The 27,572-nt window shown below is 39.9% G+C and overlaps 1 protein-coding gene across 1 annotated transcript; it reads right to left on the bottom strand.

The window, feature by feature from the left end:
* MRPL3 (mitochondrial ribosomal protein L3) lies at positions 1-26,555 on the bottom strand. Its single transcript, XM_015854072.3, has 10 exons — positions 26,440-26,555; positions 25,909-26,087; positions 25,581-25,672; positions 24,416-24,514; positions 20,969-21,068; positions 19,622-19,682; positions 13,463-13,571; positions 11,912-11,989; positions 10,991-11,068; positions 1-2,681 (listed from the first exon to the last, which is right to left on the bottom strand). Exons 1-10 carry the CDS (start codon positions 26,538-26,540, stop codon positions 2,532-2,534), a joined length of 1,047 nt encoding a protein of 348 aa, XP_015709558.1. The 5' UTR covers positions 26,541-26,555; the 3' UTR covers positions 1-2,531.
* Between the last annotated feature and the right edge of the window lie 1,017 nt (positions 26,556-27,572).

Raw genomic sequence — 27,572 nt, 5'->3', positions numbered from 1 at the left:
TTATTAATCAACAGTATTTATTTTTCAAAGCAGTCACGCCACGCAGTATGGATACAGCTGATACTTAACCCTACAGACTCCTCCAAAGCAGTGCCAATGATGCTAAAAGCATCCTCCCTTCCCCTCCCCCCTCCTCCCACCCCAACAATCAGTAGCAATGTGCTCTTGGACATGAGGCTCAGCACTAAACCAACAGTCCTTTTGGTCGCAAATGGGTACAGAAAACAGGCTGAGGATGAAATAAATGCTTGCAATCTGCCTTTGTCCCTATGCCTGGGCACAGCTGAATCCCCAAGGAGCACTGCTGCACAGTAGGCTTCCTGCTAAGCTGGCAAGAAAGTAGAGGAGTCAGTAGATCTACTCACAGTCGTGGTCTTAAAAACTTACGGTCTTTTTTTCCTTCTAACATGTTCTGCTCCTTCTTTAATAGTGTATAGGTAATATGGACAAAGAGTCTTTATTTTGTGATTCTGCAACTGCATGAGTAAATTTCCTGACAGTGCGGAACTAGGAGAAAGCATATCTCTGCGTCACGATCTCCTTCACTGACACTCCAGGGCCATTATAAGGATAAACAAACCAATAAACAAAAAGTAACTACAAATCAAAGGAATGACACCCTGGAGACTTACTAAGCAGCTCCCAGGAGTAGCTCCAGGGCTTTGACTCCTACCACCTCCTTCCTCCCCCTAGCAGCAGCAGTGCAAGTCCAGCCCAACAGCATCCCACACAATCCATACTACTCTCCATATTTGCTATGATGTTTCCATACCAGCATGAAATTAAACAGGGTTGCATGCACCAGAATTATCTTGCAAACCAGTGCAGGACACAAGCACGGCAGTTGGAAATCTCCTGATTTACGTGTGTTTGACAGCAAGTATTGAAATGCTGCAAGTTCTAAACTCTGCTGCATTATCAGGAGATGGAAGATCAAACATCTCTTCAGGAAATGGCAACTATCCTGTACATGTGACAGACTGCACTCACTGCTAGCATTGCAGCCAAAACATTGCATACTGCTGCTTGGTTGCTACAGAGTACGAGTTATTGCATTGCATGTGCTGTGATATGCCCGCGCTTGCAGAGACAATGTTACTGAAAAGAAGGAGAAGCAGAAGGGCAGTGCTGTTATTCACCATGCTGATTAAATCAGACATGTGATTTTAAATCTGCCTGAATCCAACTAAGAGTAGGCCACAACGTAGATATTTACCTAATCACATTTTCTTACCATGGTCTCCAATGATCTCTCTCAGACTACTTCAGTGCTGTAGCTATATAAAGCCTCTTTTAAGATAGCATGGGATTTCTTCAAGCTATTACAAAAAAAAATCCACAATAACCTCAGGGACTGACAGAGATTTCATAAAGACAAGAACATCCCTTTTAAATTGGTATCTGTAAGGATTTTTTTTAAGGTATGCGACATCTTGCGATGAAGCTACAAAGATGAACAGACAGAAAAGAACAGACTACTAAATATTAATAGTAGCTCAACAAGAGATGTAAATTCTTTAACTACTGTAGGGCTTGTGAATAAACACTCAGATGGCACCATGACAGTTACACAGACATTTGGTTCTGTATGTGAAATGATTTACAGCGTCCAGAAGACCAGACTTAGAAAGAATAAAAGGAGTGTACAAAAGCCCACTATTAAAAAGTGGAGTAGAAGGAAAATGATCATTAGTATAAAGAGAAATCCTTCACATTTGGCCTGTTTGATGAAAGCTCTCCTGTAACACCACAAGAATCCAAGGCAGGGACAACAATAGATGCAGCGATGTGACTCCAGAGAACACGCAAGGGAGCCTCTGTGAAAAAGCTGTCAGTGAAGGTGGCCAACAGGTGGTCTCTGCAGTCTTAGTGATTCTTTGTTACTGAGCATTTCCCACCTGAATATCTCTTTGCCATACACAGTCAGTGCTCCCTGAAGAGACAGACAGCAGTTGACATGATTCCTCTTATAGGAAGTTTGTTGGGTATCTGCTAATTCAACACAGAACAATGTTAAAGTGAAAGGAAAGAGCTCTGGTGAAAGGAAGGAAATGAAACAAGCCCAATGCTGCTACAGATCAACGTACTTTCCCTTTTTATTCTGAGCTATTCTTTACTAGATTGGATTTGCATCTGATTTATTCTCCCTTTCAGATGCTAAAGCACATCTGAAAGTGTTTGTTTTTTGACTGAGCAGAGTAGGCCGCATTAGTTTCCACAGAGGACAAACACATTCAGAAGATCAAACTAAAGCCATCTTCAATAGTTTCCAGCAATCTACAAGTTTTCACAGTCTGTGGCACAGGACAAAGGATCACCAAAGACAAACCGGTGATAAGCTGTGCAACCTGTCCCTCACACTCACCTGCTGATCTATCAATAGTCTTTAAGTTTTTACCTGACCAAAACAGCAATATATGAAATGTCCAGGGTCAGTTGGTCGGATTGCAATTCATTTGGTTTACTTTCATACAGCATTGCAAAGTTCATGATAGTAACAAAATTCAGCGTTTTCAAAGATGTCAAAAACATTATGTGTATGTGACCGACGGTTCTGTGAACTGGAACATGTCCTCGTCGTATAAATCTTCTGGTAGCTTTTCATCTCCATCAGCAAAAAACGTGGGGAACGGAGGGTTTTTATTGCAGTCTTTGTAACTACGCAGTTTTGTATCTCTGACCTAAAAGCATGGGAGGAAACAAAGATTAATAAATCTTACAGAAGACTTTCAGACAGCAAGGCACAAGAAATAAGGGAAATCATCTAGCACGAGTAAGCAGAAACAGCAGCATTCACATTATACTTGCTTATCTGAAGGATTCTGTATACAATCACCAGTTATTTTTAATATCAACTTAGTCACTGATGAGTTAAAAAAAGCACAAATAGAAAACAAAGCCTCACCACCACAGCAAAGCAAACAAAGCAAAACAAAACCAAAGGAGAATTTACTATCACTTGTACCAAACCGACAGAATCAATACCTACTCTTGTGAATTCATTACTCGGTATTTTAAAAGGTTATTAATGTTAAGTGAAGGTAAGCAGGACTTGTTGAACTGTGTTGTATCCCACACAGCTTTCCTACATGACATAGCAAGTTATATTATGCAGTGTAATCGCCCACTTGAACAGCCAAGATGTGCTTTTGTATTTACGATGCAGTTCTGGCAGCTGATTTTGCACAGATACACACGTGTGCTGGAAGTGCTCCCTCTGGCTACTGCAGAGCTGCTCAGTGACTGCAGATTAACTATGTAGACTTCTTCCCCTAAGAATCAGTTCCCGTGTTTGTAGAACAAGAGTCCTTAAGAAAGTTAGTTTTCATGAACTGCAGTGCCACACAGAAATCCCTTTCCTTTCTTGACCTCTGTATGTGGAGAAAAGGTTTAAAACCTAACCCTCCAAAACTCCAATCTCCAAAGAAAATTAGTAGTTAGAATTATCAGCAGAAGGCAGTTTGTCTGTAGTGGAAGATAGAGGAGCGCTATCTCTGAAGAAAAAAAGGGACTACAAACTTTCAAATAATGAAATTTCATTTATAATAAAATGCTCCACTTCTGTATCATTACATACGCTCTTCCTCCTGGAGCTGTAATAATCTCTTTTCAGGCACTAAATTCAATTGGATTAAAGAAAGGTACAACAAGATTATATTTTAGCATAGTGAAGATAAGCTCTCTTTCCCTGCTCATCCCCATCTCTTTTTTCTTCGGTGGGCTTAAGAGCAGGAAGCTTGTTCTTACTTGGCTGGAAACAGCTTCAAATAAGAGAACTGTGATTTACAGCAGAAATTAAATCAAACAATTTTATGCCTGCTGACAGCTCTGTTTTGACAGCCTCGTATTTACCAGATTCATATCAGCTATTACTTGAGCCGTAGTCAAAGTCCACAAGGATTCCTGCAGATGAAGTGCGCAAAAGGCCTGACTTAAAACTTCAAGCTCCTGGAAAACTGCTATTTATTTTTTTTTTTGCCCAATGAAGTTCCAACAGTGTGTGTTGGGTTTGATAAGCAGAAGAAAATATTTTGCTGAGAATAAGGGGGAGAAAGGCTTAAAGCATCGTATTGGTTAGGATGGCTACTTAGATCATTCCTCTTTTACCAGACACCACTTATTTGCTGCCACACACGACTACTGAAGTACCAGTACCTGGGGCAGACAGAAGTTCACACCCACATGCAATAAACCAGGCGGAGGTCAAAGCCCGAAGACCTTTGCAGCAACAATTCCAACAATTCCAACTACAGAGTTCATAGGAAACACAACCCCACATCCGAACTGCTGTAGCCAAGAAGTCATCTTTCCCATTCAATATGCTGCTGCTATTTCTTTTACTAGATAAACACGTATTAATATCTTCTCCAATTACTATTTTTTCCCTTATCCTTCCCTCTCCTAATGCCACAGCACATCACAAGGCTTCTTTGCTACCTCTCTCCCGAAGACAGCAAAAATAAACATAGCCTCTACACCCATTATGGTTTATAAGGAAGATAAAAATAATTATTTCTGGTACCCTACTTACTTCTCCTGCATCTTATTAGAGTACTTTCCATGTCTATTTTTTTGCTATTTTGGATTATTCTCATTACAAAATAGATACATGGTGTTAGAGACAGGCAAGGTCATCAGAGGTTGTGTTGGACACTTAAAAAGTGAAAGGAATTTAAATGTTTGTTTTTCACTTTTTTCTTTTTTCTGAAAGCAAATTGTAAGACTTATGAGTAAGATGTCTGTTCTTAACTGAAGGTAACCAAAACGTTCTGATCTTTGTCCTACATCAGTTTATCTACATAAATGTAAGATCTCTGTTCAACCTCAGTGTTGTATTTTACATATTGATGTCAAGTGGTAGATAGTGGCTTTTTTGTGATAAAGAGAATACTTCAAGTTTTAAGGTTCTTATGGGATATTTTCAACAGACCATCGTACAGTAATATTTCATTTTACCCCTTCTAAACTCATCAGAATCTTGACAGCTCCCAGAAGCATGAACCACGGCTGGCGTTAAAATTCTTTTCTTCCAATCTGCTCTGTATTTTGATTGCTGTAACTGATACAGCATGTTTTTAGACTGGCAAAACAATACTGCTCTTTTTTCATCTTTTCCTATGTTCACTGCTTTCAAGTGCAAGTAAAGCATTAGGTGAAATATCCTGAAGCATCATATTAAAGCATCAATATCAGACTGAGTGAATGTCCCTCTTTCTCTCTTCCACCTTACACAAGTTCTTTGGAAGGTATTATTATTCCTATCAAAAGAGTAATTCAAATTCACTTTATACCTGAAAATTCCAATTAGCATCTTGGAACCGGGTACAATTTTTATCTATATTCTCTACAGAATTACTGGATGACTTGCTTTGTGTTTATGAAAAATGCAGCATGCCAAATTTTCTGTACATAATAGCTCAGATTTCTGCACGATTATTTCACAATAATATGAGGAAGTTAAACAGAATGTATCAGCAGTTACATTTGTTTCTGTAAATACTGTCTTTGAAGTGACCCAGCACAGCTCTTCCAGTTTTCCATGTAATATTCTGAGAGCAGCACTAATAAAGGGAAAAATAATAGCACATCTTTCACCTTATTCCTGAGAGTCACAACCCCACTGCAAAACAATGCTTCATAACAAAGAGTCCAAATGTGTATCAAGTAACATTTCACCTCCTTCCTTCCCAGAGCCCACACAATATTTTTTACATTTTGCACTGAAATTGCTGTATAAGCAATTGCTCTGGTAATCTCTTACAGAAAAGCAGTAGGCTCTAACAGATTTGCTATCATTTACAAACAATTAACATACTAACCTCTCTCATAACTGCCTTCAAGCCCTACAAAATAACACCTACGAGTCAAAATCTTAAGTGTCTCATCATTAAACCTTTAAGAAGCACTCTTCTACAGGCTTTCAGGCAACATAAATCCAATGCATTCATGACTGATAGCACTGATCTCTTTCTGCTCTCTTCCTCTGAGGAAGTAAAAATAAGGGGAATAAAAGGGGGAATCCCATGATATCTGGGTAAGTGTTAATGCCCTGTTATTAAAATCAGTAGATCTAGCTTTCACTCACAGATGGAGCTGTGCTCAGTGCCCAACTGGCTATTATGATCCATACAAGCATTCACTCTGTAACTCAAAATAACATAACCACTTGGTTTGCTTAAATACTGTTAATATTACCGTATATTCTATTGCATTTTATTGTCTATCCTATTCTACAGGTAGGTAAAATACCTAGTAGCATAAAATGCACTACAGTATATTTTATGTTCTTTTTTTTTTTTTAATTGAGAAAAGCTCTAGAGAAAGTTGAAATTGGACTTGGTCATGATTTTGTCACTGTATATTTAAAACAGTCATGGAGCTTACAGACACCTACTAAACTGCAGATATGCATGTCCCATACAGAGTCAGCAAAACGGGTAGTATAAACAAGCACAAATTCAGCAGTCTATCAACATGAAGTAATATGGTCTTAAGCAGGCATTAAAACTTGATGCTGAAGTCACAACTCACACTGGCAGTTTAACAGGGCTTCAGGCCGTGATAGCAACCATAGCCAAACACATAAACTGTTTGCCAGACAGGAAGACGTGTTTCAATATACAGAACATTAGAAGTAATCTCCTTAGGTGTCATATGTTACCTAGCTCAGCCTTTATACTATTTTCACAGTTAGAGAAAAAAAAACACATTTCAAGAACTATAACCATTTCTGACCTGCCTCATTTGGCCTGAAAGAAAATCCCCGCACCAATCTATCATGGTCCAGGACAGGGAAGGTGAAAGAGGTCAAGGAATTACACTGTTCCTACAGCTCCTCAATTTGAGCACAGCCCACCCAACTCGGGTGTCAGCAATACTGGCAAGTGAGATGCAAAATAAGTAGGATACAAACTTCTACAGACTTCTGTTAAAGAGAAGAATGTAAGAAGCATTAGGGGAAGACTGAGAAGTTGTTTCTTAGCTCAAACACAGTACTACGCTAAAGCAATGATATGCTTCAAGTTTAATTCTACCTTGAAAAATCAACATAGTGATTGGCACTGAACATACGAAGAAAAGTAAGTGTCTTAAAAATAGGTAATATATAATACATTATAAAATCTGAACTATAGCATTCATTATTATAATATACAATATTACAACAACCCCTCTGTTAGAAAGCAGACACTTACTAAAGGGATTAGTCTTACGCTTTTCTCTTGAATGAGGGAATAGAGAACTTTCTGCTAATGTACATGGGAGAAAAAAAAATACAATCAAGCACCATTAACTTCCAGAAAAACAAAACCAAGCAACCAATAAACCCAACCAATGAACTAATCAAAAGAAACCAAAACAACTTGACTCAACTAAATCCACAAGTTTTATTTCCCCCAGAGGATCAGTACCACAGTAGTTAACTCTAGGTCCTATGACCAAAGAAGATACAGCAAAAGTAACAGCTATTACCCGAGGTAGGTTATCAGTGGGCACAACACAGTAATGTACTAATGCTCATTCTGCAACACCACACTATGAACAAAAAATTCCACACACACTACAGCGCTGTTATTTTTTCTTAACTTTATTAGACCTTGTCATTGAGAAGGAAACTCATGCTAAAGTAAGCTTTGTTGATTGGTTTTCCAGTTGGCTGGAAACATTACTTGTGTCAGTTATTTAACTTCATGGTTCAGCATGCAATATCAAATGGAAACTACGTTAATTAAACCAGGAATCCACTGATCCTCATATTCTGCACCTTTTGCACTTGAAAAAAATCTAAGTGCTTCATCTCCATCTGCTGATGCACTAAGTTTCCAAAAATATGTAACATAAAATAAATATATACTTTAAGGTGCACCATGATTTTAATGGTTACCAAGCAACAAAAAGTGGATACTGAACAAAAAATGCTTTCCTCTTTGAGGCACACAGAGAAGAGTATTATGTGACATTCCACTTCTTGAGCTCAAAGACAGACGGTTTCACATCCCCTAGATGTTACTCCTACCTAATTACAGACAGGTCCAACTAACAGTTATAATGAAAGCTAATATCCTATGATTTCTCTCCTCAGCTACAAATATCAATGTAAAGATACATCAATGTAAAGAAAATGTAAAGATAAAATACATCAATGTAAAGAAAGTCAAAGACTGAATGTAAACAAAGCTAACATCAAACACAGGAGGAATGCTCAAAACAAACTAAAACCCACCACAAATGAGTACTGTGCCTTCATCTCAAAACAGATTTAAAAATAAAAAAAAACATGAATGTCTGAGTTTGTAGCATTTTGGCCAAAGTCCTCAATGTCCTTCTTGCAGTGAGGGGCCCAAAACAGAGGTGAGCACCTCTGCCAGTTCCCTTGGCACCCATGGGTGGGCCTCATCCAGCCCCATAGTCTTGTGATAGTTTAGTTGGAGCAGGAGGCTACTGTTTCCTTCTGAATTACTGGGGGAATAATTTTTCCTCCATCCCCTCAGGGGGCTGAGTACCCTGTGAATAACTGCTCAGACCATTAAAGACAGATCGAATTGGGCACTGAGTACCTCAGCCTCTTCCTCATCTTTTATGGCAATAATAGTTAATAATGTGGAAATCACTTGAAAAAAAGCTATGAAGCCATCTTTACTTTTGATATTAGGATAAAGTTCCAATCATTATCAGTGGTGAGTGAGCTGAACAGAAGCTGCAACTAGAAATGGCAAGCACTTAGCTATTAATGCAGCAGACTGCCCTGACAATCAAAGTCCATTATCCTCTTCACATTACAGATGTCAACACAGTTGTTTACTGGATGTGCTCAGATGGCTTGGCCCAGCAGTCTCCTGTCAACAAGTTTGTTGAAAATGGCAGTACTGCTGCCTCAAGCATTTTTTTGTAAGCTAACAGCAGGACTGCTTTCAGAACAAAAACAGAAAAGCCAGGCTGGTAAAGGGGATATGTTCCAGCCTAAGCAAGAGTAATGTCTTAGCAAAGAAAAACTGAAGTTGAAACAAAAAGGTGGAAGAGATTCATCACAAAAGAAAGCACATTTCCAGCAAGTTCTTCTCCGAACAGAAATGCACAGTGCCTGATCAACAAGGCAGCTTTAATTTTATGAGAGCTTCATGGCATACATAAAAATGTGTTAAAGCAAACATAAAGTTTGCTTGAAAAACAGTTTATATTACAGATGTTTAGTATGTTTCTTTTCTTAACTTACTTAAGCCTGAAAAACGAAGAACCTACTCAGTCTAATTAGAATAAAAGTGTTTAGTACAAATAAGAACTGCATTCAAAGTCTCTATGGCTTCATAAAACATTACCTTGCAGGTAAGAGATCTGAGATGGGTACACTCATTTGCCACTGGACCATTTAAGTGTGGATGGATTTTAACAGCATTACAAGGACACACACCTTTTTGCAACAATTAGTCCTTGCTTTAGAGTACTATTAGGATCAAGTAACAAGGACAGGGCATCAAATGTTAATTGTTTTTTCAGCTACATTACATTGCTCATACACATACATGATTTAAAAATATGATCTGACAACAAATTTACACTTAATTAAACCTCAGGCTAATGTAAAGCTATCTATCAGTTTCAAGCCTCAGGATGAACAAAGATACTTAGAACACAGTTGAAGACTAAGTCATTCATTCTGACAGACCAATGAAAAGCCAATTAAACTATAGCCACAATTTTATGTCACCTATGTAATGCACAAGGATTTTGCAGAAAAGCTGCCCTGGAAAACTTATTCTCCTTAATGTGTTTGCCCATTTTATCTTCCAAATCTTAGGAGAGAAATGTGTAATGTCATTATCCAGGCCTGGAGCAGACATGACAATCAAAACAATTCATACATGCCTTGCTCAGAAAAAAAGCCTGCTTTCCAAGGAAAGAAACACAAAAAAACCCCTTTGTTTTGCTGTAAAACACCTATTCTGAAGCTAGTTCTACTTTACCTAATGCCCAGCCTCTGTGGACTTCTGCTTCACAACCAGGCAACACGTACCAGAAACTGAATGTTCATGGTAAAAATGGTCCAAAAACATAATAAACTGGTTCAAAACATCAGAACTTCCTGAACTCTGTAGCTTCTCAAGAGATCACTTAAAGGAAAATCACTTAAATCCTTACAGTACTTTTGAGGATTTTAAACTATATTTGTTGTACATATACCTGTATATCTGGTGATCTTCATAACCAACATTACTAAAGATATTTGATATCAACATGTGAAGTTGGAAAAGAAACAACTTACAAGGAATTTGTTTGCAAATGTGTAGAATATTCTTAACAGGAAGAGAAATCTATTTTGGAAAAAAAATTAACTTTGCTTTGATATAAATTATTTACATTGTAAAAACAGACTTCTCACTGTTTCATTTTCTCTTAAACAATCTTAAAATGCTCTCCATAAAATCTGCAATTAACAATTAATTCTGTAAGATGTCACAGATACGTTTACACTGATTGCAAAGGTAACTCATATTGTTATTGAGAACTCAACCTGTCTCAGTTACTTCTTAGAAACCTAAGCGTTGCCATGTATGTGAATGCCTTGAATAACTTTTAAGGCAGTGCTTGCTGCATTTCTGTATTCTGTTCATGAAAACAGCCTCTAAATAGCATTTGGAGATCTCTCTAACACACTATTGACTCAGATTAGAAGAAGATGCACCTAGCCCTGAGACACTTACAGCAGAATTCCAGTAACTGCTGGCTTATCACATTCTACATGAATACACAACCCTACTGCAAACCTAAGAATGAACTTTTTAAGCAGCCATCCACTGCTCCTATTAACCACTGTTTCAGAGAGCTGATCCTATTGGGTTTAATTCAATAGTACAAGACTGAACTCTAAAGAAATGATGACTGCATTCTAAAACGTTTCTTTTTTTTTTTTTTTTTTTTTTTCCCTGTTTTAAGAAGAGAACAGTAGAGAGCTTAGCAGCCACTAACACCAGAAAGTTGAAACTAGCTCACATACCTTCACCAGACAATTCGTGTGACCTGGAACAGAGCCATGTACATAAATAATATCATGTTTCGTGTTGATCCTCCACACCTAGGAGACAAAGAAACCATATTTCTCAGCTCATTTTATTCCAGCTTTACAAATGGTAGCTGAGCAAAGCACAAACTGGAGGTGGTATTCCGAGGAAGAACAGTCTGCAGAGACCTTAATGTGCCATAACATTCGGTCATATGCTATTTGGAGTGCACAGCCTTCTAACCCAGGAGTCTGTTAAACAGTTTTAAGGGGCTTACAGTCAGGCAGGTTAAGGCAGCCCAACTGAAACTCCCAAGTCTCTTTTCTCTCCTAACAGTAAGAGCTGTTGTAAAACTCCTGTGTGACAAATGAAGACAAATATGTTCACGCAAATGTTATTGCAACCATTTGTCAGTTTCCAAATTCCACAAAGTGCTCAATTGAACAAGCATGTTTCCAGTTATGAATCATTAGTTTTAGTTAGAAGGAAGCAGCACACTTTGTCGCAGCCTACAGGCTAATATGCTTTTTGTGCAAACCGCAGAGGTTGCTTGCAGACAGAGAATAGTAGTTGTATCAGAATGTGAACAAATGGAATAGACATGAAAATATTCACTGAAGGTCACCAGAAGCCTGATGCTTTTTCTACTGCAAAGGCAGAGGTCTAAGGACACGGTGCAAAACAAGAGCTGTGGAAGAATCATCTGAAATCACAATCCCCAAGGACTGTATACATGTAAATGAAATTCAGACATCTCTGTAAGACAAAAAAACCCAGGAGCACAAGTTTGCTGCTATTGTCTTTTAAACAAACTTACTGCTAGCATAAATGGCAGACAGTACACCGTGACATATAGCTAAGTCCATTTGCTTGGCAATGCAACCACCTTATTCACATTATAGTACAGTCAGACTTACCTTTAATCCACATGATGTCCTATAGATGTTACCCATTTTACCAGGCATTTTCTTCCCAGGGAAAACTCTGGAAACTTTCTAGATAAAAACAGACCTCAAAATTACATAATTGCAAGAGGTATTCCTAGAAACTTCAGAGTAGCAGCAAGGGAAATAGGCTGGTATTTACAATGTTGGAAACATGTAATATTGATAAGCATTTAAAATGCCAATCCTTACTTGCTGGATGCTAAGTATTACTTTGTGTGTTTTCTGAAATAGCTGACCTCAACCAAAAAAAACCACTATAAATAATACTGCTGTAACCACAAAAGGATTGCAGCTTTGCTTAATATGCAATTGTTATAATTCAGACACAGTATTCACTCATTCCATATATTTGTTCAGTGAAAAAGAAGAAAAGGTACAGTGCTTTGAAACTGCTGTCATCACACCACTCTCACCTATATCATAGCCAACAGCAACTGGGAAATGTTGCTATTAAAATACTTGTGGATGCCAGTAATGCTCCAGAGCAAACCTGCCTTAGAAGGCTGCCACAGTTAAGATAAATTTTAACTTCTCCCTTCACCTGATCCAGAAGTTTTATATATATTTACAGTGGGTTTCTTAAAGCGTGTATTTTTTTCAGAAGAGAATCTAAAATGATACTTCTTGCTGTTGCTTAATTTCTGCACCCCGTTTTTGCTTGAATAACTGAGTAACTTAAATAATTTTCAGTTCTATAGAGCTTTCCAGGGTTTTACATCAGCCTCCTGTTACATCGTATTAATAATTAATTGTCTTTATTTATTCAACTTCTAGGAAGGTCCTTATTTAAGGAAATCAACTGCAATAAATCTCTAGAACACTATTTCGTCCAACAAAGGGCAGGATTACAAAAATACCTGAGGTGGTCAGCAGTAGACTGGAAAATTACAAACAATTCAGGCTCAGTACTATGACTGTGTTGGTTTTAATTCTGCAGCAAAGCTGGCTTGCAGAAAGTCCTCTTAGTTCAGCCTAAATGTTGTCCAAATGTTACAGGGACAGAATTGTATGTATCTGTTCCAAAGAATTTTTAAAGTAATACTGCTTATAGTTTTAAACTTGAAAGTATTTCATAGTCTGCTTAAAAATGCTATAAAGCCAAGGAAATGCTTCTGGGATGAAAGACCTCATTAAGCAGCTCCGCAAACCAGTACAACCAAAAGAAATTGGGGGTTCCACAGTACAGCCATCTATTTCTGCAGAGCACAGCACAATATCTGCAGCATAAAACAAGGAGTAAAATCTTCTCTACACATAAATGATTTTTCGAATTCTCTGTGAAGTTTTAGGACTATTTCTCTCAGCTATAGCACAAGATACCACAATTTACTCAGCTACTTCCCAGCAGTACAGTATACTCATGGTTAGATACTCATGCACTGTTCATTATACAGGTTTCTGAATCTCATTTGGAACAGCTGGTTCTGCTACCACAGAGCAGATAAATCATTTCTAGCCAGTAGTTCTAAATGTACAGGAGAATGTTTACAACAGAAAGTGAGAAGACATAAGAACCCTTACATTGGTAGATATTGCTCCAGGACGTCTGTGGGTTTTAGTTTGGCCGTGGCTGGCAGGCTGGCCTTTAAATCCCCACCTTTTCATGACACCTTGAAATCCTTTACCAATTCTGTACAGAAGACAATAAAGAAACAAGCCAGAGTTAGACTTACAGTAAAGGATATGCCTGCTTGGACTGTCATCAAAATAAGCCAAGTAACATTTCTTCTCCCAGCTACAACAGGTTAATCTCATGAACACAGCTTGTTTTCACTACACAGTCTGTAGTATAAGCATTTACCGCATTTGATCTGGACTCATCTGACAAACAGGCTCTAAAACAAAGTAACAAATAAATGCATCTCCAATGCCTCAATATTTGAGGCAAATATAACTACTGGCTCTGGAGTTCTGTTCACTGCAAGGAGAGACTCAACAGGAAAATCTGTCTCACTGTTACAGAAAAGAAAAGCAGATTGCAGTGTGTGTTTATACCCACATTGTCAGTTTCCAAAAGGAAAAGTCTGTCCACAGGGTTTGTGGCTGCCCCAATCATTTAATTTTTATAACAAGATGATCCAATTTACGGAAATCCTTTCTCCGCTAATGCACTTTGCAGTGCCACAGTCCTGTTAGTTGCAGCATCAGAACCTTCCAGCCAAACACAGGAAAATAAAACTGGAAATGATCACGTATACTCCATGTTGTACCTATGGACAACACTTTGTCATCCTCCCTAATCATGGAAGTGAAGAGAAAAATAGACAAATGCTGAAAACATCAGCATTTCCAAAAGGATATTCTCTCCTCTTCCACTTGAATGCTTCTTTGACTGGTAGTCTTCTTGCCTACAGCAATTTTTTCCTTTAAAACTATCTATTATGGCCATGCTTTCCAAGTAGACTGCTTCTGGCATCTCTACTGGAAGATGGAATTAGCGAACTCTCCGAAGCTAAGTGCAAGTGCACGACACAACAGCTGTGCACTTACCAGAGTATTATTATACATTATATATATATCTATTATATGCAAAGAATAAACACTATGAATAATTTTTTCATCATGAAAATATACTTGTGGAGCAAAGATCTTACATTCTTCCAATTACATGAAATGCAAAATGGTTTTGAAACTAGTACTTATCTTATAAAAGCAAGGAAAAGAATTTAAGATGTATGCATCCAAGAAACATTGCTGAAAAATCAGAGATTTATACCAGCCTACAATTGTCTTTAACTTTCTGAATTCTGCCCAAAAAGAACAATTACTTGTAATACATTGTTGTCAGCTTCCGAACAGATGCTAGCTGTCAGCTCTTAGTATCACCAATTAATTTCAGATTGCTTCATTGCACTCTTCACCCATTTTAAAATTTACTAAGTGTGAATGAATATAGCAAGTGTCACCAGTCACATGCAAAAAAATATTACCAAACCAAAAGTGGTATTTTCCAAAAGTGAAAATAGAAAATTCCAGCATAAGAGCACTACATCCTCTGTTAATAAGTGTTTTGACTTCATTTCCACCAAAGTATTTCTTACTGTGAGCTAGTCCAAGATCACAAGATGATAGCATAGTTACCACATATGAAATACAACAGGATTACCCATAAAAGATACCAATGAAACGTGCTATCTATCCCAGAGTTACTCCTCTTTTGATGATCTACATCACCACTTCATCTAAGAATGCCACAAATTTTTTTTTCTATGTAATCCTTAAATGAATAGAATTCTAATTTTAAATAAACTCAAACATGTAAGAAAAGGTCTATCTCAAAAATCTAGTATACTTCTGCTAACTTAAAATATTTACAAAAACACTATGGTTTTACAAAGCGGGACCTTAATCTTGACCCGTATTTCAAGCACAATTAACATCTAGATTCTACTCTGAAAGAATCAAGTTATATGTGTGGTGTCTCAGAGACGGTTATCAAGACCTTACATTAAAGTACAACATTTCTCACCTTATTCATATTGTTGAGATTTCTTGATAAGGCACTATCTGCTGTCTTGGCTTGAATCAAGGACTAAAACAATATCAGAACAAGTATGCATCAGACCTATCTTCATTAGGCATGATAGTACATCAAGTATGTACTCTTTTGTAATACGCTGAATATAGTCACTTACTTTACTTAGCTCCATTAAGGTTCCCATAAAGGAACCACAGGCAACAATCATGCCTACGCAAAACTTACATGAACATTAAATGAAATGAAAATAATTATTCTGTAGAGCTAGAGTTAAATTAGACACAGTTTTTCTAGCCTCACCTGCTGGAAAGCATCTGTTCAATTCAACCATACAGTTCTTACAAAACCTTAATTTTTAGGTCTGATAGAAGCAAAATGCAAGTAACTAATGACCCAAAATTCATTTGAAAGCTGCCAAAATAAGGCACTGTAATTAAACCACACTGATTTAAAATAAAATTATTTAGATACTGTAGAGGAAAAGGACTCCAACTATTCAGTCAAATGATTTCAGACAACTACAGAGAATACTTTTAGATTCAGATGGTGCTGTTAGCCTACAAAGCTTAAATAAAGCCACTAACCACACAAGAAGACACCACTTACACGTTTCAAAAATAATCGCCTTTGGCTTTTTCTTTGTAGTGACAAAATTTCTGATGTTTCATTAGTTTCAGAAAACGTTCATGTGAAAGATGATGAAGTGGCAGAAAAAAAAATCTATTCCAACTCATGCTCCATCCAGCACTCAGTTCAAGGCCTGGTCCCACCTCCTCCCACCTCATGTTTTGGACATCTTTGTACCACACTGAGGAGCAAGCTGGGGAATGCAACCAGTCCAGTTGAAAGCCTGACCAGTGAAGAACAGATATATCACGCAGCACTTCTCCTTCATGCACCTCATGGAGGCAGCAAGCTGGAGGAGCTGTGTAGAAGCAAGCACCAACTCCTCTTTGGGCAGCTATGCCAGCTCAAAGACATCAAAAAAGCACAGTCCTTAAAAGAATCATTTCTGGATTGTGCTACATATTTTAAAGAATATTAGTGCTAAAAAAAACTAACAGTCCACAGGAATTGTGAGGTTTATCCCATCTCAAATACCATTCTCAGCAATATGCATTTTTGATACATACCTCTGAAACAGAAGACATGTCTACTTTAAAAACAACCATGAAATTTAAGGAGCGGGTTTTAAATTGCTGACAAGTACTAAGGAAAAAATTCAGCACTAACAAGACTGACAGCTCCCAGACACACTGCCTACTGTCAGCGTTTTAAAAGCTACTCACACTGCTGAGCAAATCAAGAGACTTCATATAAAAACAAACTCCCTCCATCCCTAGCTGAGCCTTCTTGTTGCTGTGAGTGTTCTTCTTCAGAGATACAAATGAATCAAAACATTTCAAAAGATGAAATTTCCAAGGTAAGTTTAAAAGCAGATATCCCCAAGGAAACAAATGAACAAACAAAAAAACCTACCCTATATCACAGAAATATTTTGGTAATCAAATTGAATCAAGATACCAATCAAGTCTTTTCTGGAACATAATACTAGCAGTTTGTTTAACATGCAATAGAGAACTAAAAAAAACCAACAAAAACTTGACTCATGTTTAAGGACCCCATTCCTGATTTTCATCTTGGCAGAAGGAAAGGGATGCTGTGCTCATCTGGATGATTAACAATCGGTAAACATTTAAACACTGCTTATATATCCCACTATATTCTCTCCTTACTGGAGTGACACATTCTCTTTTTTTTTTTATTTAATACAAGTAATAATGCTATGAAAAGCAGCATTACTAGAATCATCTGCATGACTCCCAGCATTGCACTCTTCGTTCTTTTATCAGATTATAAAAAGCAACATCCTGACAATCTCAAAAATATGAAATACATGTTAATGTAAAAAAAAAGTGTTTCTAAAAACTGTACCAGCAGTGGTAGCAATTATTGGCTCTTAAATCTGTAACTGTTTGAATCGGGGAAATGGAAGTTGCCTCCTGCTGTGACTCAGCACAATATTCTTACGTAACTTTTCAAAATGACAATATGGCTTCAGACCTCCAAGTGCCTACATCACCTCTGAAAATGAAAGCCTACCGTGTAAAGGCTAATTTTAGCCTATGGACCGAACCTTCACAGATTCCCTCCTACAGAAAGGAGAAGATGTATCCCTTAGTGTAATCCAAGTCTAAAAAGTATATTCTCATTTCTATCCCAAAGTACAGCCCAAATGCTAGAGACCAATGCTGTAATCATTCCCAGGGTAATTTGTTTACTAATCTTCAAAGCATTTCTTGCATATTTTTATGGCATTGTGAAATCTATATTCCTTGTATGTACAGTAGCAAAGAATGAGGGATACAGGATCCTGAAAAATGAAAACAAAACCCATCCAAGAATGGGACTAACAAACTCTGGATGATGTTACATGGAACAAAGTAAAAGATCTAAATAAACCTGGAATGTACTCAAATAATTTATTTCCCCAGAATCAAGGTAATATAATGCAGAGTTACAGAAGAGTAACTATTAATTAATTAAACTAAAAGTCAGAATGAGAGAATGGCACAGCAGGAGGCTTAAAAAAATATCAAATTTACTGGAACCAATAGGGAATCAAACCAACAGAAAAACCATGAGAAAGGAAACCCTGATACCTCCTTCCAGTTTAAGGATTTTTTCTTCTCCCTTTATACTGGGTACATGTACATCAGGATGATGTTCTGCCAGTATCAGTGATTCAGTGGTACAAACAGTTAATTTCCAAAGCTGGATCACTCAAATAGATGAAAAATGCTGACTAAAAAGAAGAGAGGGATTCACAGAACACAGGCTGGAACACCGTCTGTTCTCAGGTGGCTCACAGGTTCCAATGTGCACAGTAAGATAGAAATCAGTACTCTGAGGCTGCTTACCAGTATTCTCTTAAGGTGCCAAGAAGACTTCCTAAGCACTTGGAAATACCTCTACTAAAACGAAGCTCTTCTGCATTAACCAAGTGTGACACGCACTCTGCATGCATGGAATGCTCCTATTGCCGATTATGCCAGTACTTTGCTTTACAAACAAGCCGTTGTCTCCCACCCGCTGCTCACTGAACACAGTTTAGGAGCTGAATTAATAATGCACCAGGTGCAAGTTTACATAAGCAAATCTGACATAGAAAAATGCTAATTCCAGCAAACTCCTTGATTCCCTGCTCTGAATAAGGTGCCCTTATAGGTGTATTCAGTTAAGCCATATGAGAGCTGACTATTCTGCCGTGTTGAAACAGACCATTTCCCCCAATATATGCAAAGCTCTGTGAGTAGCATTAGACATTTCTAATATGTATGAGACAATTACAATGGACGCCACTTCAAACAACGCCAGTTTGGTGTTATCTCCATTGCACAAAAAATTAAACATCAAATAGAAAACATTATCTTGGTGGCACAATGCAACAAAAGCACTTTAGTAATGCACAGAGATGGTTGTCATTTCTCTTGAGCAATGGTAATCGTGTACACAACAGATGAAGCATGACTAGTCCCTGAGGCAAGATGCCAAATACTCTTTTTGACACCCCCCACCACATCAATCCTAATTTGGCATTCACTGTGGTCTGAGAGGAAATCATTCCTCCCACGTTAAAGTAAAAAGATGTTAGCGGTTGCTGGCAGAGGAGATGAGCTGGAATATGAGAGAAAACAATCCACCAATTTGACAGTTCCGCTGTCCAGCTAAATGTACTCACTATCTTCTTGCTTTTCTTTCTCTCAACATGATTGATCTCTTTGCATTGCCTCACCAAATCAAAATTAGGCAGCTTTTCTGAGAGTTGAGGCCACCTGGCACTTACTTCCTCCCACTTGCACATACCACACAGGCTGCACTGCCTACCTCCAGGCCTATATGGTGAGCAGCTCTTCCTTGGGCTGTGTCAAGCCCTTCAGCACTCATGTTTGTTACAGACAGCACCTGCAGAACCACAGCCCTAATGGTTGAGTTTATTTCTGTTTACAAACCACGTCAAAATTAAGAGGCCTCAGAGAAGAAAGATAATCCGATATTTCTGACCCAATGGCAGAGTAGTTTCCCATTGCAACTCCATTTCAACTTTTGCTGAGCTGTAAATTCAAGCCAAAAAACAAGAACGAAGAATTCAACCAGGCCATTAGAAAGATAAAGCATACACGAGAACACTGGGAACGTACGTTTTTGCAGTAACATCCACATACTGCCCCGGGCGGAAGTGAGCAGCATACAGAGGAGTACCTGCAAAGAAGAGGAGAGATTGGTCTGAGCCAAGCGCCAAAACACTGCAACCGGTACCAGTCATTGCCATCCACATTTGACTACAGCTACAGGAAAGAGAGTTCTGTTTGTTATCCATGTATTATTTGTTCTTCTTTATAAACCTCAGAGACTGAAATAGGTGCTTTCTACTTGCTACTTAAGCCCATTTCTCAGTTGCTAGCCCTGTTTCAAATGACTAGGAAGGAAGGGTTGGGGCTGTACTTAAAAATGCTGTATTTGAGACACGAAAAAAAGCCCGAAGTACAGAATTAGTTAAGGCACTTAAAATATACAAGTTTGGCGTGCTCCCCTTGTGACAATTAGCACCTCACAAAGTAGGGGGGGTTAAAAGCTTTGCATTATCTCCTCTTCTCACCAAGTCTGGACTCGGTGTTTCTAAACCAAAGACTGCAACAGAAGAGCATCCGCTTGGGAATTACCTATACACAACCTTTTAGTAGGAATAGTGCTACTGCAGGTCAATTACATCATTCAATTAAGTGTAATTATCCACTTGATCAAAGTTAAAATTTTAATTAGAGATTTACCTTCGGCTTTTTTTTTTGTCCAAATGCCTTATTCTCTTATAAGCACCATTTAAAAGACAAACAGAATTGATAACTTTGTTTACTGTCAATGAACTTTAATCTGAAGACCCGCAGAGCCGCAGTTTTAGCAGAGCTTCCACTCTATTTTAAGTCAATTAAATAAATGAAATTTTAATCACATCACGTCCACATCAAATGTCGTGTGGTTTTCTGTATCAACGATGTAAACCTCCCTTATATCTCAAGAACTCAAATCCTCACATTAAATAATGCTATTTTATGACCCATACAGACCTCAGCTAACATGTCTGTCAGCAGCAAGCAACTGATATAAGATGAGGTACACGAAGGATGTTACAGACTAAAAATACGCTCTTATTGACTTCAGTAAAAACCAGTGTATTGAAAACCTGAAATTCTGCTATATATCAAGCACTGGTTTCCATTAATTACTCCAGACTTCCTCTTCATGCCAGGCTTGATTTTTATCAGTTACTGCACTGTCTTAAATATCCCTTGATAAAAACTTCCCTAGAAGCAAATAAAGATCCAAAACAAGTTTGTTCGTGCTCAGTGACAGTGAAAGAAGAGTACTGCAATAGTTGGCAAAATTCCATAGAAAACAAAAATGCAACACGCTCTTTAACTTGGTTTAGATCTACAAGAAATGGCAGACACTCAATGACTGCATCTAAGTCAGCCAGTCAAAAAGATTACCTGGTTTAATTATGGCGTCATCTGTCACATTAAATGTTGAAACTTTCTGCTTCCGTGGTACTCCGGCTTCTCTAAAAATTTCCATTTCAGCCTCTGATTTCTGTAACAAACAGCAGCCATTAAAAAAAAGTGATCTTAAAATACTGATCTTAAAATAGTCGGAGCATAGAAAGTGACTTGAGATGGCCAACAGCGCTCAGACAGACACCATACTGCACTGTTATCGTTATTTGAGTAGTTAGCCCAGAGCTGCATTGCACGAACAAGAGGTAAATGAAGATTTCTAAGATCACGAAGAGGAAACCGATCTTTCAGAGCACACATAAAATTTATCAGTGCTCGTACATGACTTCAACTCATTTCAAAACATTCTATGATAATTTAAATTATAATTTAAATTGTAAATAATGATTTAAATTTGCCCCTGGAGCACTCAAGGCCAGGTTGGATGGGGTCCTGTGCAGCTCGATCCAGAGGGTGGCAGCCCTGCCCATGGCAGGGGGTTGGAACCAGGTGGGCTTTAAGGTCCCTTCCAACCCAAATTATTCTGTGATTTTATAATTCTATGAAAACCATTTGCTCCTTTTCAGTGCTGCTCATCATTCAGTTCCACGTCACCACAAACTGCATTTATCCCATTCGACGAACAAAATCAGACCAACAGAGTCAGGTACTGCAAGAGCTTCCAGAAACACTTAACCGAGGCTGAAGGAAAAAGTGCTGCAGTTGATTCGGCTTCAAATGAATCCCAGAAAACAACTGAAGCATCAGACAGCGCTGTCACACTTGGGCAGTCACAGCACTGAGTTTCTCTTCTCAAGAGCTCGGTGCAATTATCTGTCAAGCAAAAAAAAACTTTGCTTTTTCAGACCAAACTTTAGAACTGATTTTGTTTACTTTCAAAACCTGCACACTGTGCTTCCTTGTGGTTGTAAAAAGCTGTGAGGTGTCATGAGAAGAGAATGAAAAATGAAGGAGCGGGAGGATGGAGCAGTTCTGACTCAGTCATAAGCCCCAACCTCCATCTTTACAAATGTGTCCTCACCTGAGGCAGAAACGTGGTTACAGCCTTTGAAGGCTGATCATTCTTTTAATTTCTTCTAAGTGATTTCTAAACTGGACTTCACAGTACAAAACACTTCAGCTAACACTATCTTTTTTAAAAAGGCCATTAATTTAATCCAAAAATCTCCCAAAAGACCATGAACATTTAAGGCACTAATGGACAACAACTGTATTAAAGTGCAGTACCACACTGGAGGACAGAAGCATACGCAAATCCCTCCTCTACTAAATGTCTGTGTGCCAACCTTTCGTTTCCACTGATCTCAATCCAACCTTTCCATTTTCTATACTACCTTATTATGGTGTCCATGAGCAGCCACACCACCGAGGCCTATACAAAGCCCCCTGCAAGGCAGCACTGGCAAGAAGAGAAGATTGAGTGAATTCTCAAATTTTCTCCAATGAAAAAGACCAACAACATATTTCGATGTTAAAGGAAAACATTGAACTGGAAAACTGTTAAAGGAAAACAATGAATCCGCTCTCACTTCAGGGAAGTGTATAAGGATGTTTTGGAAGAACTTGTTACTGTAGTGACAGACTGGAGAGCTGGGCAGGGAGGAACCTGATGAGGTTTAACAAGAGTGAGTATAAAGTCCTGCACCCAGGGAGGAATAACTGCATGCATCAGTACAGGTTAGGGACAGGAGATGAGCTCTGCAGAGAAAGACCTGGATGTTAGGGTGTACATCAGGTTGTCCATGAGCCAGCAGTGTGCCCCTGTGGCCAAGAAGGCCAATGGTATCGTGGGGTGCATTAAAAAGAGCGTGGCCAGGAGGTCAAGGGAGGTGATCCTCCCCTTCTACTCTGCACTGATGAGGCCACATGTAGAACACTGTGTCCAGTTCTGGGCTCCCCAGTTCAAAAAAGACAGGGATCTCCTAAAAGGAGTCCAGTAGAGACACACAGAGATGATGAAGGGTCTGGAGCATTTCAGAGAGAAAAAAAAAAACCACCATACTGAAAGGTAAACATAGGAGAGCAATGAGTCACATCTGAGTTAAACCAGTAAAACAGATCACTTGGGGGTACCTGAGCAGTAAAACTGGTCAGAAACCACAGGCCAAATTCTCTCAGGATCTCTGTAGTCTATACAAGGACGACGATGACGATGGTAACTACACAGAGCTCAGATCTAGGCCAGGTCCTCACCATAGATTTGTCCAAAGATACTTGGTCAACATCTTTATTAAAATCATGGAATGATAGAATGGCCTGGGTTGAGAAGGACCATAACGATCACCTAATTTCAACCCCCTGCTATGCGCGGGGTTGCCAACCACCAGACCAGGCTGCACAGAGCCACATCCAGCCTGGACAAGCTTAACCAAATCAAAAAGTCATGTCCAAGAGTATCATTTACATAATGCAAATCACTGGAGAAGCCCTTGAATTGGCTTTTAATGTAGCTCTGCTATATGTGTTTCTCTCTGTTCCTCTTCATCCCTTGCACGTTTTGACTCTGACAACACTGAACTGCAGCCAACATCACCTTCACAAAGAGATCAGTTGTATGGAGTCTGACACGCAGAATTCAAACTGAAAGCTGACAACTTTCACAACTATTGAATGTCTTAAACCAAGGTTATAGGAAACAAAAAGCACGGCTGCAATTCCTCCAGGAAAAATGTCACAGCTGGAAAGTGGAAACGGCCCAAAGCAACACACAAGAAGTAGAAGCAATGATGATTAAATAGAGCACAAACCCACAGAGTACATAAGGAAGAAAAAAGCCAAGAGATATACCAAATGTAAAAAAAATGTAAAAAAAATCTCCAAGGGAAACAACCTGCTAAGTAATCACGAGCAATATTTCCCTTCCTGCCTACATGAGATAAATGAGCCTTCGGACACTGCAAGAAGTGAAGAGTGATACTTGATAGAAATAATGGATCACAGAAATGGTGACCCTTTGAGGGAAAGCTTTGTTCCTGCTTTGATCTATAATTCAATTTTCCTCATCACCACTGACAATAGCTCCGAGAAACACAGAGAAAGCCAGAAGCACTGAAGGTGGCTGGGAACTCGGCATCAGGTGTGCAGGGCTTCCAATCATAGAATCAAGTGTGTGGTTTTGGTATTGCTGCTGTTCATGAAGCCATCTCCCTGAACATTCATCTCACACTTCTTCATCAGGAAAACCAGCTGCCGAATACCAATCTCAACAGCCCTGTGCAGGCATTACCACTAAACACCTCTTAACCAATAAGTGAGATTAGCAGTAGGGAAATAAGCAATAAATCACGAGTGCGATAAAAGATCGGTTTCCAAACACGTCACATTGGACAATTAATCTTTTAGAATAATTCCGTTTGTGTTATTGTTACGCTGTCATCACAAGAGAAACGACTCCACCAAAAACACCCAAAGCAGTTCACTTACAAAAAAAGGAGATACGTTTTTCCCTCCAACAAGCAGCTTTGCTGTTTTTCCACCCGAATCTTCCTTTGAAACGTACTTCAAAACATGGCAATCTTGCACCTTAATAAAAGAGAAATAGTGATTACTTAAGCATAAGCAGATGTTCATGCTTTGATACCTGAATAAGAGATTATCAAGGCAACTCAAAGTACATCTCTTCTTGATTCACATTTGTGTAACAGGAGATAGGGCGTACAGATAAGGCCACGCACTGCCCTTTCTCCATAGACATTATATTCCTAATTAATTCAAGGCCTATCTTAGAGAAGATACTTGTAAAATGATAGCTACGTTTTTCTGAATGAACTCCTGTTGCAGTCTTTGATGAGCAAGTTGTGCAAAATCTAAAGGGGGGCTATGAGAAAGAGCCGGACAGGCTCTTTAGCAGGGTCTGCTGCGACAGGACAAGGGGAAATGGCTTCAGACTAAAAGAAAGGAGGTTTAAATTGGACATAAGGGAGAAATTTTTCACAATAAGGGTGGTGAGGTGCTGGCACAGGTTGTCCAGCGAGGTGATGGGTGCCCCGTCCCTGATGACATTCAAGGTCAGGCTGGACGGGGCTCTGAGCACCAGATGTAGCTGTAGGTGTCCCTGTTCACTGCAGGCCAGTTAGACTGGATGGCATTTAAGGGTCCCTTCCAATTCAAATGATTCTATGGAAATCTCTACTGCATGCAGCTGCAAAGCATGCAATAAGGAGACTGTTTCGGCCTCCTGCTCCTTCACCCTGTAACCCTGGTGTCCTTTACGGCCCTCATTTGTCACTGGGTAGCAGTAGGCATGTAAAACAGTTTCACCTCAGCAATGTCTGACAGAAAATACCAAAGAGCAGCCTCATGGCTACAAAGAATCAGCAACCAATGTAAAACTAATCTGAAAGTGCAGAAAGGTGGCAAAAAAAAGCAAAGCAGGAAGGGTAATCCAACTCTGTACTGTCCTCCCATTTCCCTTCTGCTCAGACCAATTTTGCAGCACCTGAACAATTGAGGCAGAAGGCAGACCCCTTCTATTCACAGGAAGTCTTAGAGTACAGAGAATAGCCACAGCGTGCTCTTCCTCTGTGAAGCGATACACGGTTAATCCAAATACAGTAAAGGGGATGAAATTCAGCATGACTTGTTTCACCTTAAGTAGCGTGACAGCGTGCTTCTTTCCCGACTTGGTCCATATCGGCATCATTCCCAGTTTTACTGCAACAACACCAACTCTGACAGAACCTGCAGACCAGAAGAGAGCACAGACGCAACTCCATGCTTAACGTTTGCAAGAAGGCATCTCACAACCGAAGGAACTGCTGGTGAGGTCTCAGACTTGTTCTGTGAAATTACAACACCTGTGCATAACCCTAGCACCAAACTATTAAAAAGTCTTTTGTAGCATTTCATCCCACCCCAATCTTTGCATGTTTTTGACACTGTATGACAAAGGCACCCTGTCAAGTCAGTTTTCTCACCTGGCTTCCACTCATTCAGCGGCCAGGGCTCGTCCTTCAGCGGGCACAGCTTGCTGGCTGTCTGTGCTCTGTACTCCTCCGCCGTCGCCTGCTTGAGGAACTGGACGTTCTCTTCAGAGAGATGCTCGTGCCACCACGTTGCATCGTGCACAGGCCTGGCTGCAAAGCCCAGCTGCCAGCTTTCCAAGGGTGGGAAACAGTTACGTGTCTGATCAGTTCAACTGAACGTGACATCTGTGTTTGTGATGTGCTATATACAAGGTCACATCACTGCATAATACAGCACGCAGCTACAAAGGCACTAAGCAAGCGAATCAACCACAGCCATTCAAACTGCCGACCCTTAGACACACAGCATCATTAAGGTTGGAAAAGCCACCTAATCCAACCGCCATCCCACCCCCACCATGCCCACCGACCACGTCCCTCAGTGTCATATCCTGAACACCTCCAGGGCCGGATCGGCCGCGCAGAGGATGAGGTGTGGAACGCAGCCTCACCCCGCCGACCCCGCGACCTACCCCTCCATACCTATGGCCGGACGCCGCCGTCACCGCCCTCAGCGGCCTCCCCGGCGCCGCCGCCGCCCTCAGCCGAGCCCCAAGCCGTGCCAGCAGCCCACAGCCCGCCATGCCGCCAACTACGGCGGAAGTGCCGCGCCGCCCGGTCCGACGGGGAACCGTTCCGTGCGGGGAATGAAAAACGTTCCGCCGGGAGGAGAAGGGTCTGGGGAGGGGGGCAGTGAGAGGCCCCTGAACTGAACTGTGCTCAGTTTTGGGCCCCTCACTACAACAAAGACATTGAGACGCTATAGCGTGTCCAGAGAAGGGCTGTGTAGCTGTGAGGGGTCTGGAGCACAAATCTTATGGGGAGTGGCTGAAGGAGCTGGGATTGTTCAGTCTGGAGGAGGCTCAGGGGAGACCTGATCGCTCTCTACAGCTTCCTGAAAGGAGCTGTGTTGAGGTGGAGGTCGGCCTCTTCTCCCAGCTAACAGTGATAGGGTGAGAGGGAATGGCCTCAAATTGCACCAGGGGAGGTTCAAGTTGGGTATTAGGAAGAATTTCTTCTCCAAAAGAGTGGTGTGCAGTGGCACAGGCTGCCCAGGGGGGTGGTGCAGCCACCATCCCCATCTCTGAATCCAGGGCCAGGTGAAGTAATATTCTTTATGTTACAAGAGCACCATCATGGCTCTGAGGATCTCAAAACACATTTCAATTACAATAATCCTCCAGTGCCATTATGAGAGTTTGGGAGGAAATTTTTCACTGACACACTGGAACAGGTTGCCCAAGGAGGTTGTGGATGCCCCATCCCTGCAGGCATTCAAGGCCAGGCTGGATGTGGCTCTGAGCAGCCTGGTCTGGTGGTTGGTGACCCTGCACATAGCAGGGGGGTTGAAACCAGATGATCATTGTGGTCCTTTTCAACCCAGGCCATTCTATGAGTCTGTGATTCTATGAGGTGTTTGTGAATACACAGCAGTGATCTTCATTTTGCAGACAAGGACTCTGAGGTGCAGAAAAGTTAAACAATGTTCCCAAGAATACAAAATATTATTATAGTGGAGCAAAGAACATTGGTCCATTGACTTTTCATCTGGGTGCTTTAGCAGTAGAGAAGTACTCCTTTTGAGAACTGGGTAGAAAACAAAAAAGGGGGGAAAT

This window comes from Coturnix japonica, chromosome 2 (assembly GCF_054131305.1).
Source record: "Coturnix japonica strain WE chromosome 2, WE-NBRP24, whole genome shotgun sequence".
In the NCBI taxonomy this organism is placed as follows: domain Eukaryota; kingdom Metazoa; phylum Chordata; class Aves; order Galliformes; family Phasianidae; genus Coturnix; species Coturnix japonica.
Note: the sequence above shows the minus strand (reverse complement) of the source record. Positions and strands in the feature narration are given on the sequence as shown.